The sequence below is a fragment of the Vicia villosa genome, unplaced genomic scaffold (genome assembly GCF_029867415.1).
Source record: "Vicia villosa cultivar HV-30 ecotype Madison, WI unplaced genomic scaffold, Vvil1.0 ctg.001374F_1_1, whole genome shotgun sequence".
NCBI lineage: Eukaryota > Viridiplantae > Streptophyta > Magnoliopsida > Fabales > Fabaceae > Vicia > Vicia villosa.
In genome coordinates this window covers 14,936-31,761 of record NW_026705596.1, presented here as the reverse complement: position 1 = coordinate 31,761, position 16,826 = coordinate 14,936, and the positions used below count along the sequence as shown (strand labels likewise).

Below are 16,826 nucleotides of genomic sequence, written 5' to 3'. Positions count from 1 at the left end.
TACCAGCATACAAATGAATGCTGTCTTTCCCATGACACTCTCACAAGCATCACAACAATCTGAGAATCCGTAAATTCTCCTTCAACTACACAAAGCCTGGAATTGCCTTGAGTTTTTGTCATGATTGGGTATTTGTATCGAGCATATGTTTTAGCCTCTTCAGCAGTTTCCTGAGGAGTTTCTGCAACCTAGATAAAACATAAAGAAAGGTTAGTTAGTTAAATATGATGTTTTATTTTAAAAAGAAAAAAATAGAGAAATAAACAAAAAAACAGAACTCAACATCCCTAAAAATGAAATCGGCCAAGAACGGCAGCACAAAATCTAGAAAAAGCTATCATAAAACCCAGAAGAAATCGGCAAAGAATGGTATTATAAAACCCAGAAAAAGTTATCACAAAAGAGCTAATATGAGAATAGAGTACTTGGGTTGAAAAGACCCAGAACTAAATAAGAACCTATAATCCACAGTAGAGATATATATGCAAGCAACAACATGAATTCCTCTTCCAATTTTCATAACAAATCAAAACCACGTCTAAGCAAGAAAAATCATAAGGTGGCGCACGGCGACGCAGGGAGAACTAAAACACACAAACAAATACACATCCAGAATATTTTAGCTCAGATGAAGGAAGAAGAAAACAAATTTTCCGAAATGATAATCAACCGAAGAGAAGGAAAATGATTAAAATTTGCTAATTCGAAGTTAGCAATCGGTTGATATTCATTGCAACTCTCATTCTTGATATAAAGAGAATATAAATGGGAGGACAGTGAAATTGAAAATTGAAAACTTTTACAACTTTAATTGTAAATTTAAGTTTCTGATGCATTAAGCAGAGCACCAATTTAATAATTGATTGAAAAAAGGATTAGTGATTATTGGAATTGCAGCAAGTTAAACGTATGGGTATGGTCATAATAATATAATACTGATAATGGATATTAATAATGCAAATTGTAATAGAAAATGAAGTTTAATAGACAGTTTAACCTTTAATTAGTGATTAAAATAATATAAAATGAGGAAGAAAAAATGTAAGAGTGACACATAAGCATCATTTAATACCAAATGCATATAATTGCAACAAGGTGTAATTAGACACTTTTAACCTTTAAATTAGAAAAGTTATAACTTTTAGTAAGAAGATCAATTGTGATTTTTTCAGGTACTTTAAATTTTAGGGTAATGCTAACTTGTGCCCTAAAGACACATATTTAGAAATCTATAAATGGAATATTTATGTTGGATATAGAAACTTTGTGTTTGAAAATTGTACATTGATTTGATTAAAAGTTCATAGTTAATTAATTTATTTACTTTTTCAATACAAACAGTCCATTTATATTTTCTTAACATGTGCCCTTGGGGCACAAGTTAGCATTACCCTAATTTTTATAAATGTATATTAGATTATTAATAATAGTATATAAATGAAACAAAGACTTTGAGTAAAAACACAAGACGAGGGATTTAACTGATAAGTTCTTTCCATTGAACGTTGGTCATTAACACATTGAAAACAACCGATCTTCATTAACTTATTTTATGCTAGCATCATTAATAGACTTATAATATTGCATCTTTATTGGTAGTAATTTTCTTGAATACAAATACAATTTATTCTTAGACTTAATCCAACTCGACATCAACCAAACGATATTTCGGTATTGCGTGTAAATTTTGAGCTCTTGGCACAGAGAGCCCAAATTTCTCCTCCATATTCAAATTAGAAGGACTCATATTATATGGAAGTTCCCAATTAAAACAATGCACCAATTGTGCTGTAACAAGTTTAATAGTGGTTAATCCCAATTGAATTCCAGGACAACGCCTACGGCCGGAACCAAATGGTATTGATTCAAACTCGTGTCCTTGATAATTCATTTTCTTATCAATGAATCTCTCTGGGTAGAATTCTTCGACATTTTTGGACCAAACATTCGGATCTCTTCCTATTGCCCATGCATTTATCATAACTCGTGTCTTTTCTTTTATAAAATAATCATCAATTTTTATACTCTCTCTAGATTCACGGGGGATTAGTAAGGGCCCAACTGGATGAAGTCTCATGGCTTCATCAATCACCATATCTAAGTAAATAAATTTTTTCAAATCCTTCTCTTCAACCATTCTTTTATTTCCCACTTCATTTTGTATTTCATTTTGCAAGATTTTCATGACTCTTGGATTCTTGACAAGTTCAGATATAGTCCACTCAGTTGAAATAGAAGATGTATCAATTGTTGCTAGTAACATGTCGAGTAAAATAGCCTTGATGTTAGATCGATCAATGACATCATTTGATTCACTCTCCTGATCAATAGTTTGGTATACAATTGAAAGAAGTATGTCTATGAAATCTTCGCACAGGATTTTGTCTACATTAGTAGCTTGTTCATGTTCTGTTATTATCACCTCTAGTGCATCATCAACTGCTCTACTGACTTTCTTGCAAGCCCGTGTTAATCCCTAACAATAAGTTAAATAAATAAAATCAATCATAAAATGAATATTTTCAATGAACTTAAAATAATCATACATGTAAATTAGGAGTAAAATTGATAAAAGAAATAGTTAAGTGAACGGGGAAATATTTTAGACTTGGTTAAAATAAATGATTTTTTTCTTTCTAATTTTCTCCTATTTAGGGTTTTTTTGGACTAGTCAAAGGCCCAATTGACCAAGGTCTAATATATCTCAAATCCACTCTACTCGGTCCAAAATATATAAAAATAGTTCACATGTCAAGAGCAAAGTACAATCTCTGATCTCCATTTTCACTATGCTCATCTTGAATCTTGAACTAACTTGGACGTTGGAATTCTAACCATGAAGAACCACCCTGCGCCACCGTAAAGGATATTTGAGCCACCGTTCAAGACCACTAGTTATCCATTGTATCCATTTATGGTTTACAAACAGAAATAGAGCATCCATTTTTGGTTTCGAAACAGAATAATAACGTCAAATGTGGCGCCAAGACATCACCTCCTCTAGTAGAGACAAGAGAAAAATGTAACCAACTTTGAACATGTTGTGTGCAAGATGAGAAGCCAGTTCCATCATATCCCCTTTAGGGATATTCTAGATGAAGGAAAAATTCAACGTCAAAACAGCAGTGACTGCCTGCTCAAGATTACAGGGAAGCTAGGATGAAAAGACATCTAATATCTTCATTAAGGGGGTTACCTCATCGGAAGCATTGCCCTTAGTGATCTGAGTCTATTTTGAAGAGCACTCAACCCGAGGAGACTGTTGTTCCTCGTCACAGACCCTCTTTGTCAAAGTTGGAGGCGAGTTTATTTCTTCCACTATCAAAGTGGGTGCAACATGTAATGCCACAATCTGCTTTCACGATTACTGACCGACCCTATAAACCAACACGGGTCTTCTCAACATATTTTGTCCTTACTCACACGCATTCTAGGAAACTTCCTAGAAGGTCACCCATCCAAATACTACTCCAAGTCAAGCACGCTTAACTGTGGAGTTCTTATTTGTTAGGCTACCGAAAAGAAGATGCATTTTGTTCGTATATGTAGTACCAATCAATCCTTATAAGTAGTCCTTCATCCATGCAGTCCCATACCTGCATAACTTCATGATCCCTCTCATTTCGATGTGAATTCGGCGACCACTCCTCGTCCTCTTCGGCCTCGGGAGTGTCTCATTGTCATCCCTCGTGCACTGACAGCCACTCCCCGCCCTCGTTGGCCTCGGGTGTTACATAACTTCCAAGAGATGATCCACTTCGAGAGCAGAAGCTTCCATAATCAGGGTAGGAAAAGGGATCGGGACATGAACATTAGTCATCAAAAGAGTGGGGGAGGAGGCAGAAGTCCTATTGTTCACCACAACCCGAATACCTTGTGCGTCTGCAAGTATATATATATATATATATATATATATAACGTGTTCAACTTGTTTCTTTTATACATACCGTCTGCAAAACACAATCACACATGTTTTAAAAAAAACCCGAAGACTTTGCCCTCTCCAAAAATCTTTCTTCATTCCTCTTGGGTAACTACACTCAAGATAACATGAGTATCAATTCGTCTTTTCCTTACATCAGCATGAGGCACCTCACTAGGGCTGAACTCGTCTTCGTAGCCTAGACCTTGAAACTAGTATTGCATCTCCTTCTTCATCATCACCTCAATTGAAGAAATAGAACTTTGCCTAGTGCAATATGAGTAAACAGTCTGGTTAAAATGAAGTTTGGACCAATACTTCAGATATGAAATCCGACAGAAGCAAGGAGAATTGGTAGGGAGATTGCAGAAAATAGAATGAGTTGTGAGGGTGAGTGGCTTCACCAATAAAAAACATCCTTGGAAGTCACCTCAGTTCAGAGTAAAGGGGTTGAACCAATTATTGATTGGGAAAAAGTATGTAAGCCCATAGTTACAAAATTTTCCCAAGGAAGTATACCTCGGATGGAAAAGATAAAAAATTAGCTAATAAAGGGCTTACAGGATTTTTGCTCGGCGCACAATTCGAACACTCTTATGTATGCCCATACCCCTAATGATGCGGGGAAGGAGCAAATTTTAAATGTTTCAAGACGGCTACCTCAAATTTAGAAAAAGGCAACCGAAGTCCTATTCTTGTAAACATGCGTTCATAAAACGGGACCATGCAGTCATTAAAAGAACTTCATATCCTTTTCTACTCTGACATTGGAAGGATTAAATATTCCAAAGGATCGCCGATCACAGTGTTAGCATCAATTAGGGCGGCCTTAGTGCTCATAGTCGAGGAAGTGCATGCTACTTTTGCATCCAATCAGTCATACGCTAGCGTAAATGGTCGGTTTCAAAGATTTAAATGAGCCAGCACATCAACGTCACTAGGCTCACAGTCATCAGTCCGCAGATGAAGCTGAATATAATCTTTACCGTGTTTCCTCCTATTCAAATTGGCTTGTATCTCCTCTTCTACCAAGACGCGAAGGGGTATAGGGACTTTAGCGCTATTTTTTCTTCCTCCAAAATTCGATATAAGGGCGTCTAATGATCCAGAAGAAAAAGTTTCTTCCTCCAAGAATTTTCGGATAGCCTTTATGAGCCAGAATTGTTAGATATGGATATAATTCACGGCCTTATGTGATCTCTACTAAGATAAGGGAGGTGAATATTTGAGGAAGTCCCCAGCATAGAAGCAAATGAAGTTTCAATTTCTGAATCGCTGACTAAATCAATCGTGTTATTGCTCATCCTGACTAGAAAATGAGAAATGCCAAAGATAAATTTGAATTAAGAAGGTACCTAGTTATATAGTATTGATGAAGCAGGAAGAATGGAAAAAAGGTGAAAGCTTTAAGTGAAACACTTAATCATTCTAGTGACAATGTCAAAGAAGGAGGAATATAAATGTTTTTCTACTGAAAGATAAAGACCAACTATGAAAAGAAACCACAAGACCAACTACTAGATTTCCACTCATGGATACACACCAACTCGTTTGTCCTCAAATACTCTATAAAGTGCACCATACCCTAACTGATCATGTCACCGCACGTATCAAAAAAGGTGACGAACTGTTCCACTAATTGAACTACATTAAATGTGCATGTTCCTCGTTATTTTTTTCAAAACTGATCCAAAGCGCCTCAATTTCATTCCACATCGGAACACGACATGAAGACTGGTCAATGATACTTAAGGCTTTCTTTGACTCCTTCAGTGCCCGACAAAGTCTTGGGGGCAACTATTATAGATCGGCCAAAGGTCCAATCCATCTTAAATCTTCTCTTTACTTGAAGCAAAATATCAAAATAATTCACATGCAAAGAGGAAGGTATAACCAATGCAGGTCCACCTCCACGCTATCGTAAAGAGAGATTGCAGCCACGTTCAAGACCACCAGTTAACCAACTGTACTCATTTTTGATTTCTGAACAAAACTAAAGAATTTATTTCTGGTTCCGAGACAGAATAATCGATCTAAAATTTTTAAATAAAGATCCATTATATAGCAAGATAGGCCGCAACAAAATATTCTTACACAAAACATTATTTATAAACATAAAAATAGAAAAAGAATCTCATTCTCATTATATTTTTATATATAAAATTTGTATCAATTATTCAATAAACTTTTTAAAAATTTAAAATTTAAATATAATAAAAAATAGAAGGATTACTATACAATATGATTTGTGCAATATAATTAAATCACATGCTACAATATGAAATCATGAAATATTTAATGCAGATGAAGTAGAGATGAGGTGCAGGGCCGTCTTTGAGGGCGTGCAAAGCGGGCTACCGCACAGGGCCTCAAAATTTTCAGCGTTAAACTATAGATAAATAGGGCCTCATAAAATATTTGGTAGGTTAAATCATGAGTACATAAGGCCTCTATTAGTTTTTTATATGGTTAAACTGTGGCTAATCCACACAGGGCCTCCAAAAACTTGAGACGGCCTTGATGAGGTGACTTTGATTTTGAAAGTGTATTGCTATTTAAAACCTTAATTTCAAGTATTTAGATTTGCGGTTTATGTCACTTCTCAATATCAACTAAAATAACACAATCACAATACTTTGGTTACTCAAAAATAAAATAAAGTAAATACTTAATCTTTCTTTTCTTATACATACCTGAATATCAAGTTTGCCAAGCCAAGGAACATAATCAACAAGATTAAAAGCTCCAAGCAAAATTCCTACTTGTTGAACCAACCCTTTCAAGTCAAATTGCTCATACTTACTCCTACCCAACACCATCTTATACACAATATCCTCTATAACATTCTGTACAACCTTACTAACATTCACAACCTCACTCACCAAAGCAGCTTTCTCCAATGACTTAACCATAACACTTAACTTTTCTTTTCTAATAGGAGCAAACATCTCAACTTTGGAAGGACTAAGAAGTTTCAAAGTGCAAAGTTTCCTTACACTACGATAATAAGGACCATACTCAGAAAAAGCCACCCCTTTGGAACCGTAAGACAGGATCTCAGATGCTTGAGTCTTTGGTCGGCTTGCGAAAACTAGGTCGTGAGTTTTGAGGAATAGTTCTGCTGCTTTTGAAGATGAAATGACAATAGCTGGTACTTGGCCAAGTTGTATGGACATGATTGGGCCATATTTTTTGGAGAGTGATTCAAGTTTTTGATGTGGAAGTTTGCCTAATATGTGAAGGTTTCCAATAATTGGTAGAGTTGGTGGACCTGGTGGCTTTTTGTGGTTAATGTTTTTCTGTTTTGGATTTGAGAAGAATGTGAATAGAAAGTATGTGAAACTGAAAGTGATGAAAAGGAAAGCTAGTACTGTTATTGCTGCAGAAGACATGTCTCTAAGATGAATGGATTGTTGTCTCTAAACTAGTGATGTGTTTGTGGATTTATAATCAAACTCAAAAGGGTATCAAAAGATTCTTTCTCTACTATAGGCCTTCTTAAACTGGACAAACTTGGCAGCATAATCTTGTTTTCTATCACCTACTCTTCCTATTTATTTATTTTTCTATACTTTTATTATTTATTCAAACGAAATGCCAAAATTATTGACAATTATTTGTGGTTTTTAAAGACCAAGCTGGTTCAAGTTGAGCTGAAGACAAAAACTTCCTTTTGTTAAATTATATATTAATGAACCAATAGACATTGCCGCGCCTAAAAAAATACTACTGACCAAATATATTATTTAAGTTAATCACTTGTATAATCTCAACCAGTAATTTCATGCCGTGCGATGCACGAGACAAATTCTAAAAACCTATTGCATGCCATAATTTTTTTAAAGGATTTTTGTTGATTAAATAGTTGAAGTGCATAAAAATTAATGGTGGAGTAATTAATATTAACTACTAATTAATATTAATATATTAATATTTGTTGAAAAGAGAGAAGAAAATAATGTGCTTAAAAATAGTTTAGGCGGGATTTTACTTAAAATTTGGCGCTTAAATGTGTATTCTATTTTAATATATTAAGGATTTTAATATATTAAGGATTAAGGATTCGATGTTTATTACGCTAACGCGTGTTTATTTTTTTATGGTGGTTTTGACATATATATTTTTTTAAAAATAGGGTTAAATATGTTTTTGGTTCCTATAAATATCTCAATTTATGTTTTTGGTTCCTATAAATATCTCAATTTTGGCTTTTAGTCCCTATAAAAAATATATTGACTTTTATTCCCTATAAAATTACTTTTTCACTCACTTTTAGTTCCTCTACAAGGACTAACACTGAGTGCAAAAGTAATTTTATAGGGACTAAAAATCATTTTGAATAATTTTATAGGAACTAAAAATATATTTAACCCTTAAAAATATTATTATTTGACTACCATTATAAAATATAAGAATGATGATATATTTAAACTCTTAATATGTTTTAGTAATTTATTATTAATGACTGAGTAATCAAAACTAAAAAACGAATCCTCACGACTAGTTTAAAGATGCAAAGGCTCTTTCAATCCCTCCTTCTCCTCTCTCTCTCTCTCTCTCTCTCTCTCTCGCTCTCTCTCTCTCTCTCTCTGCCAATTTAACCATGCAAAAGACTCTCTCTCTCACTCTATTTTCTCCTCTCTCTCACGACCAATTTAACAATGCAAAGTGCTCTCTCTTTCTCTCTCAGGACCTATTTAACAACGCAAAGGTCTCTCTCTTAGTTTAACAATGTAAAGGTCTCTCTCTCAATTTAATAATGCAAATGATTCTCTCTATCTCTCTAAAATAGGATAAAAAACAATTGAATAAAAGAAAAAACAACAAAAATGTCGAGTATTTTTTTATTTAATTTTAATTTAACTTATTTGTGTGATAAATTTTATAATTTTTTTTCTGTGTGGTGTATTTGTTAGTATCAAAAAATTCTATAATTATGAAAGTTCACACTAATACTTAAAATGAATTATATTCAAAAATATTGAAAATTGAGTTTTAAAGTTGACACTATTGCAATGAATAGCGTTTATTTCGTTACATTAGCATGTGTGTCTTTAAGGTTTGGAGATAATTACTAATATTTTTCGACTAATAGTTACTGAAAAAATAACCTTAGTTATTCAAAACCGAAAGATTCTTATCTATCTACTTAATATAAATCTAAGGTTGTTATGATAGCAACCCTAGACAAAACCCTAGCTAAATGATGATATGGCAATCTCAAAAATTTTCTCAAATAAAAAACTCAGTAAAATTGATATTTCTTAATAAAACTCTTCATTCTTTTAATTAAGAATTTTAATTCAAAAAATAAAAAGTGAATTTTATTTTAAAATTTTCTAAAATTATAACTAATAATAATATGAAATTATAAAATAAAATTTTTTTCATTTTATTAATTATTAAATTTTAAATAATACACTTCAATGGTGAGTTTATCTTTAATATTTTTTATTTTATCAATTTGTAACCCAAATAAAAAACTCACTAAAATTGATATTTCTTAATAAAACTCTTCATTCTTTTTAATTTTAATTTTAATTCAAAAAATAAAAAGTGAGTTTTATTTTAATAATCCCTAATAAAATTATAACTAATAATAATATGAAAGTATAAAATAAAAAAGAATTTCATTTTAATAATTTTTATATTTTAAATAATACACTTCAATGGTGAGTTTATCTTTAATATTTTTTATTTTATTAATTTGTAAAAAAATTAAATCAATTTTATGAATTTGTAAATTTAAATGTTTTATTTTAAAAAATATTGTCTTAATTGAAAATAAAAAAATTTACAGGTTAGATTATATAACAATGTACTTTTTTAATTTAAATTTTTTTTTTTTGTTTCTATAGTGTATATTAGTTATATTTTTTATGTTTCACAAATATTTGTATGCAATAAAATAATTGACTAATTATAGAAGATCCAGTCAAATATTCCATCTTCCTTAATTATTGTGTTAATCAGTTTCACATTTATTCTAAATTTAAAACTTATAATGAATATGAATTTAATTGGCTCAATCAATTTTTAACGTCTAAATCATGATTTATTATATTTATTTTTACAAATATTACTCATCACTTAATTTGTATTCAATTTATAACGGCTCTAAATCTAATTGATCATTTTTTTTTGTCTGTCATTAATCAATGCAAACCTAAGGGTCTGTTTGGTAAAAATAGCGATTGACTGATAAGCTAGCTGATAGCTTATAGCTTATGACTGATGACTGATGACTGATGACTTATAGCTTATAGCGGATGATTGCGACTGATAGCTTATAAGCTCATTGAAGTGTCATAAATTTTTATTTTAGTGCAATACTTTATTTTTGTTTATCTGTTATTGTTTTTCTATTAGTTGGTAAAATAATTAACTTCTCAAAAATGAGAGGTCATAATAATAGTATTAAAAATAGTCTATGAAAATGATTATAGGAGATGGGAGTCACATTAAGGTAATGAGCGAGCCTTGGCTTCGAGGGAAGGAAGTTGGGTATTTAGAAGGCCCTCAAGGACAAGGTGCGTATAATATTACTGTTAAATATCTATTGTTGCCTAATGTTAAACAATGGGATGTACAGATGATTAGTGATCTCTTTGATGATGCAGCTAAAGAAAGCATCCTTCATGTTCCTTTGGTCGAGGATGTGAGAGAGGACAAAATGATTTGGAAGGATGAGCAAAATGGGATTTATAGTGTGCGATCTGGGTATAGACTTTGGAGGGAAGACCAAGCAAAACATGTAAAGGGAGGAGAGGCAGAGAATTGGTGTAGCCTTTGGAACATCAAAGCACCACCTCAAGTTAAACATCTTTTATGGAGGATATGTAGAGGTTGTTTACCGACCAGGCTAAGACTCCAACAATTTCATGTTCAGTGCCCGTTAGGGTGGCAGTTTTGTGAAGCTAATATTGAAGATGATTGGCATGTGTTGTTTGGATGTAATGCTACTAAACATTGTTGGCGGGCAGCAGGTTTGTACTCTGTGATTGAATCCCGTTTAGTTTCCTTTGTTGATGCTAAAGCTCTTATTTTTTATATTTGTAGTCGGGAGGATATGAAGACTGCTGGGAGAGTCGCTGTTATGTTAGATGTGTTATGGAGGAATAGAAATAATAAATTATGGAATAATGAGAATGATGAGGCCACAACTCTTGGTTTGTTGGCTCTAAGTAACTGGCAGGCTTGGTTTGCGGCTCAATAGGATCAAATTATAGCTAATCCTACCCAACTTTCTACGCGATGGGAAGCCCCTGATGTGGGGTGGACAAGTGTAATGTCTATGCAGGTTTCAACTCTAAAAAAGGTACCACTATTAAAGGATGGTGTGTTCGTGATAACCTTGGTCGCTTTATATCTGCAGGTTTGGCTTGGGATATAGGTAATCACTCTATTTTAGAAGCGGAAGCCCTTGCCCTTAAAGAAGCAATTCAAGGAGCTATAACTTTGAATCTTCGGCATGTCATCTTCGAAAGCGACTCCCAAATGGTTGTTCAAGCCCTTCGATCAAAGCACATGGGTAGATCCGAGTTTAGTCTTATTATTTCTACTTTACAATCCTTGTTGCTTTCTTATCCTAACTTTGAGGTAAAGTTTATTAAACGTCAAGCGAATTTGGTTGCCCACTGTTTAGCAAAGGCGGCCAATTCTTGGTCTAGACGTAGTAGTTTTCATTTGATACCTCCTTGTATTGAACATCTTTTGATTAATGATATGAGTTAAGTTTGAATTTGTCAAAAAAAAACCAAGTAATTGAATTCGAGTGGTAAACGAGCTCCTGTTAAGGACAAAATTTGAGGAATACCGAATCCGATTGTATTTAAATATAAGTCGCTTTACAATTCCAAAATTGAATAATTAATGATATTTTTTCTATTATATCTTTAAATATTTAAGCAAAATACTCTTTTTGGTCCTTTAACATTACCCTGGGGTCCAATTTGGTCCCTTAATTTTTAAAAAGACCAATATAATCCTTTATGTATTCAAACAGTGTCATGCTAGTCCTTTCCGTTTACTCCGTTAGTCAAAGTCAAAATACAGCACAACTTGACATACACCTGGCGCTGATGTTGCATATGGTAATCATCAAGTTCACCAAAATTTCCAGAAAAAATTTAAAAATATTGTGATGCTGCATATGGTAATCATCAAGTTCACCAAAATTTCAATAAAAATTTAAAAATATTGTTTTCACCAAGGTTTGAACCTAGGTCACAAGGGTTTCAAAGCACATTACCTTACCACTTACCCAATTCACCTTTTCTGATATAATTGACACATTAAATATAATTATTGTAATCCTAATTTAACCTAACCAAATATCAAACCCAAAAAACCTTCGGTTATCTAGATTGTTCTTCATCATCTTCCCATAAATCCAAAAACCCAGAAATGCATGAGAAACCAAATCAAATCAAAAGGTCATTCCAAACCGAATTAAGAAAGAAACGCATGAGAAAGAAATCGAATTGAACAATAATAAAATCAAACCAAAAGGACATTCCATTCCCAAAACCTAAAAACACATAAGAAAGAAATCGATTTGAAAACTAATAATAAAATCAAGAATTGAACAACTGAAATCAAATCAAATTGAAGATCGCAATTTTGACGCTATTCCGATGGAGAAAAAGATGTTGAAGATCACAATTTCGCCGCAAAGAACCTAAAGGATGTCTAACCTAGAAGTTTAGTCTTTGTTTAGTAGGCTAGGATTCTCATTTTCATGAGTTTAAAGACATTGAAATACCCTAGTTTGTATTTACAAAATTGGTTACTATAATGAATTTGAAGTTACTAGTTGTAAGTAATAGTAATGGATTGTTTTACGAAACCAGAATAAATTATTGTTGGAATTGTTTTGTTTTCTTGAAGTTCCTATTTTGATGTTGTTGTTGGTATGTTGTGTTTTGGGGTTTGAGAAATAATGCTTTGTGTTCATACTTTGTGTTTATAGAACGACATTTTGGAAAAAGTGAAAGAGAAAGGAATGGTTGCAGCAACAATGTATTCTGAGCTTTAAGGATAATTTAATTCATTAAAATGAAGATTTTAATTTACAAGTGAATAATAGCTCAGTTGATGGAGATGTGCCTTCTCTTAATTGAGGTCCTTAGTTCGATTTTTGTGTAGACTAAATTTTAAAATTTTGTTTGGAATTTTGATGACTTTAGCATGAACATATGACATGTCAGCTGCCACGCCGGATGCCACACATGCACACATAAACGATGTTTGTGAGAATTAGACAGAAAGGATTTAAATGGCACGGTTTGAAGACATAAAGGATTATATTGGTCTTTTTAAAAATTAAGGGACCAAATTAGTCCCCAGAGTAAAGGTAAAGGACCAAAAAGGATATTTTGCCAAATATTTATTATTTGCCCCCCTTTCAATCATGTAAATTTATCTTTCACATGTCATTAATGAAAGACAATTTTATAAAAACCTTTATATTTTCTCATTTGTATACAACAATTATTATTTTTTTTAATATGTGTAAAAAATTCAAAACAACTTATAATAAAAAACGGAGGTAATATGAGGTTTACGACTTTATGTCGTTTTTTATGCATATCTCTCTTTTTTCTAACTGTCTGATGGTTATTACTTAGACAAGTTATTTAAATTGATGCTTTCTCTTTAGAATTATGTTATTAAAAGAAAGGGTAATTGTGGAATAGAAAATATATCAACCTAAAAATTTGTATCCCCTTTATATAAAATTATAGATAAAGATAAAATATTATACATTAATTTATTTTATTCAAATACCATTAATATACCAACTATACTTAGATTTATTCGTAAACTTGTTGAATATTCTTAGATTTATTCATGTTTGACATCAACCAAACGATATTGGGGTATTGCGTGCAAATGTTGAGCTCTTGGTATTGTCATTCCAAATTTTTCCTCCATGTTCAAGTTTGAAGGGCTAATATTATATGGAAGTTCCCAATTAAAACGATGTACCAATTGAGCTACAATCAACTTAACAGTAAGTAAGCCCAGTTGAATCCCAGGACAACGCCTACGACCAGAACCAAATGGTATAGATTCAAAATCTTGTCCTTGATAATTCAATTTTTTGTTAACAAATCTCTCTGGATAAAACTCTTCAGCATTTTCTGACCAAATATTAGGATCTCTCCCTATTGCCCATGCATTTACGATAACTTGAGTCTTTTTCTCTATGAAATAACCATCAACTACGATGCTCTCTCTAGATTCACGGGGAATTAGAAGGGGTACAACACAATGAAGTCTTAAGGTTTCATCAATCACGATATCTAAATAATTCAATTTCTTCAAATCTTTCTCTTCAATCATTTTTTTGTTTCCTACTTCATCTTGTATCTCATTTTGAAGAATTTTCATCACTCTTGGATGCCTTAATAGCTCAGATAAAACCCATTCAATTGATGTAGTAGTTGTATCAATAGTCGCCACTATCATGTCGAGTAAAATAGCCTTAATGTTAGTTCGATCAACGACATAATTTTCTTCACTTTCGTGATCAAGGGTTTGGTGCATCATCGAAAGAAGTATGTCTACAAAGTCTTCACCACGAGCTTTCTCTACATTAGTAGTTTGTTCATGCTCCGTTAATATCATCTCTAGCATCTCATCCAATGATTTACCGATTTTTGTGAAACCTCGAGTTAATCCCTAACAAAGGAGTTAAATTAATATATAATCTCGATTAACAAAAACTAAATTACAATCTAGATATCCATATAATTTTTTGTTGTTGTTGTTTATAATCAAGATCAGAGAAGGAGTACATACCTGAAGATCAAATACTCCTAACCAAGGAATATAATCAGTCAGATTAAAAACTCCAAATAAATTCATAGTATCTTTAACAAGCTTCTTCAAGTCAAATTGCTCATACTTATTCCCACCTAATACCATCTTATATAAAATATTTTCAACAAGACCTTCTACAGCCTCACTAACATCCACAGCCTCACCCACCAAAGCAGTTTTCTTCAATGATTCAACCAAAACAATCAACTCCTCTTTTCTAATAGGAGCAAACATCTCCACTTTGGAAGGACTAAGAAGTTTCAAAGTGCAAAATTTCTTCATACTACGCCAATAAGGACCATACTCAGAAAAAGCAATCCCTTTGGAACCATAAGATATCATTTCCGATCCCTGAATCATCGGTCGGCTTGCGAAAACTAAGTCGTGAGTTTTGAGGAATAGTTCTGCTGCTTTTGAAGATGAAATGACAACAGTTGGGATTTGACCAAGCTGTAAGGACATGATTGGGCCATATTTTTTGGAGAGTGAGTGAAGTTTTTGATGAGGATGTGTACCTAATATGTGAAGGTTTCCGATTATTGGTAGGGTTGGTGGACCTGGTGGCTTTTTGTGGTTGATGTTTTTCTGTTTTGGTTTTGAGAAAAATGTGAATAAAAAGTATGTGAAAGTGAAGAGAATGAGAGAAAATAGTGCTATTTCTGTTACAGAAAACATGGTGAAGTAACAAAGGTTGAGTACTTTCACGAACTCAAATTTAGTCTTATATAGAGTACATGCTTGTGGATTATTCCACGTTTGATTAGTATCTCTAAACGAGTGGTGTATGTTACGTCATAGGTATGACATATTTATTACGTACGGCATCCCTCTCTAAGAGACTAGCGCTACACCTACACCATATGAATCCATTGACCATATACTTTGATAATTACTGTAAGTGACAATACTTTTCAACTCTTCTTGTCATACACTCATACTAATGAAGTAACACATACAGATTATACAACAGTAAATACAAAAATAAAGCGAGCTAAACAGTTACAACGTGTGTTGAATGAAAAGATCAAGGAAAGAAACCTAAACAAAAACATAAGAAAAAATGATAGTTTTTTTTCTTTTGTTAAATAACTGCCATAATTTTCTTTATTTTACTAAAACAATTATGAAACATTTTTTTGTAGATTCAATCATTACAATTTCTATTATTTTTGCAGAATCAAAAAGTACGGATGTGTGTCATTCTTATGTTAGTAGGGGTGACCAGAGATTTTAGTTATTTTTCAGTGATTTAGAGCTTGTTCACGGTAGTAAAAAATTCTATTCGGTGGTATTTTATTATGGAGAGAGCAAGCTTACGTGAGGTGAGAAGCTCTATATCTTTAAGGTATTTTGTGTACATTATGAGTTGTTGTTTCTTGTGCTAGAGATGTGGTATTTATAGAGATTAATGGGCCAGAAGTTAGGGCTTCTCGAGAATGACAACTGCCCACTTAGTCTTGATAGTGAGCTGTTGAATTCCTATTTTTTAAGAAAACGTTGTTCAATCCCTTGACCTGAATTCTCTCTGATCAAGAGATGTCATTTCTCACGTTTCTCAAAACTGGGGGGAATGTTTGGTGCAAAGTTGCCCTTAGTGGTGAGCCATGTAAGGATGCCACCCATTACTAGTGGTACAGTCCCCTTGCCCTTAGTAGGTCCATCGCAAATATATGACTGCACAGTCCCTCAAGCACAAGGACTTGATAAAGGGCGATCGACTTTAAGCGTTGGAGGCATTATACTAATGAGATCATAAGCCTCTCAAGCGAGATTATATGTTGAGCTTCTCTGGTGAGACTCTAAGTCCCTCGAGTGAGGCGTTGAATCTCTCTGATGGGACTCTAAATCCTTTATGCGAGATTATATGTTAAGCATGTCTGATGGGATTCTGAGTCCCTCAGGCGGGGTGTTGAGTCTCTCAGACAAAACTTCGATCCAAACCCTCAGGCAAAACTTTTAGTTTAAGTCTCTTGGGCCATTATAAGGTCACCATTGTAGTTCCTCTCTGAACTACATATCTCAACATAAATATCGCCACTATAAGGCAACCATAATAGTTCCTCTCCGAACTAATCAT

General features: G+C 33.1%; 1 protein-coding gene across 1 annotated transcript; it reads right to left on the bottom strand.

Moving 5' to 3' along the window:
* Positions 1 to 1,561: 1,561 nt before the first annotated feature.
* On the bottom strand, positions 1,562 to 15,424 carry LOC131634874 (cytochrome P450 CYP736A12-like). Its single transcript, XM_058905499.1, has 4 exons — positions 14,729 to 15,424; positions 13,784 to 14,608; positions 6,616 to 7,200; positions 1,562 to 2,476 (listed from the first exon to the last, which is right to left on the bottom strand). Exons 1-4 carry the CDS (start codon positions 15,422 to 15,424, stop codon positions 1,637 to 1,639), a joined length of 2,946 nt encoding a protein of 981 aa, XP_058761482.1. The 3' UTR covers positions 1,562 to 1,636.
* Between the last annotated feature and the right edge of the window lie 1,402 nt (positions 15,425 to 16,826).

Excerpts from the sequence above, each read along its gene's own strand:
- LOC131634874 (XM_058905499.1), bottom strand. The coding sequence starts at position 15,424 with ATGTTTTCTGTAACAGAAATAGCACTATTTTCTCTCATTCTCTTCACT. Across the intron at positions 14,609-14,728 it reads TAGGAGTATTTGATCTTCAG|GGATTAACTCGAGGTTTCAC; the intron begins GTATGTACTCCT and ends CTCCTTTGTTAG. Across the intron at positions 2,477-6,615 it reads TTGGCAAACTTGATATTCAG|GGATTAACACGGGCTTGCAA; the intron begins GTATGTATAAGA and ends ACTTATTGTTAG.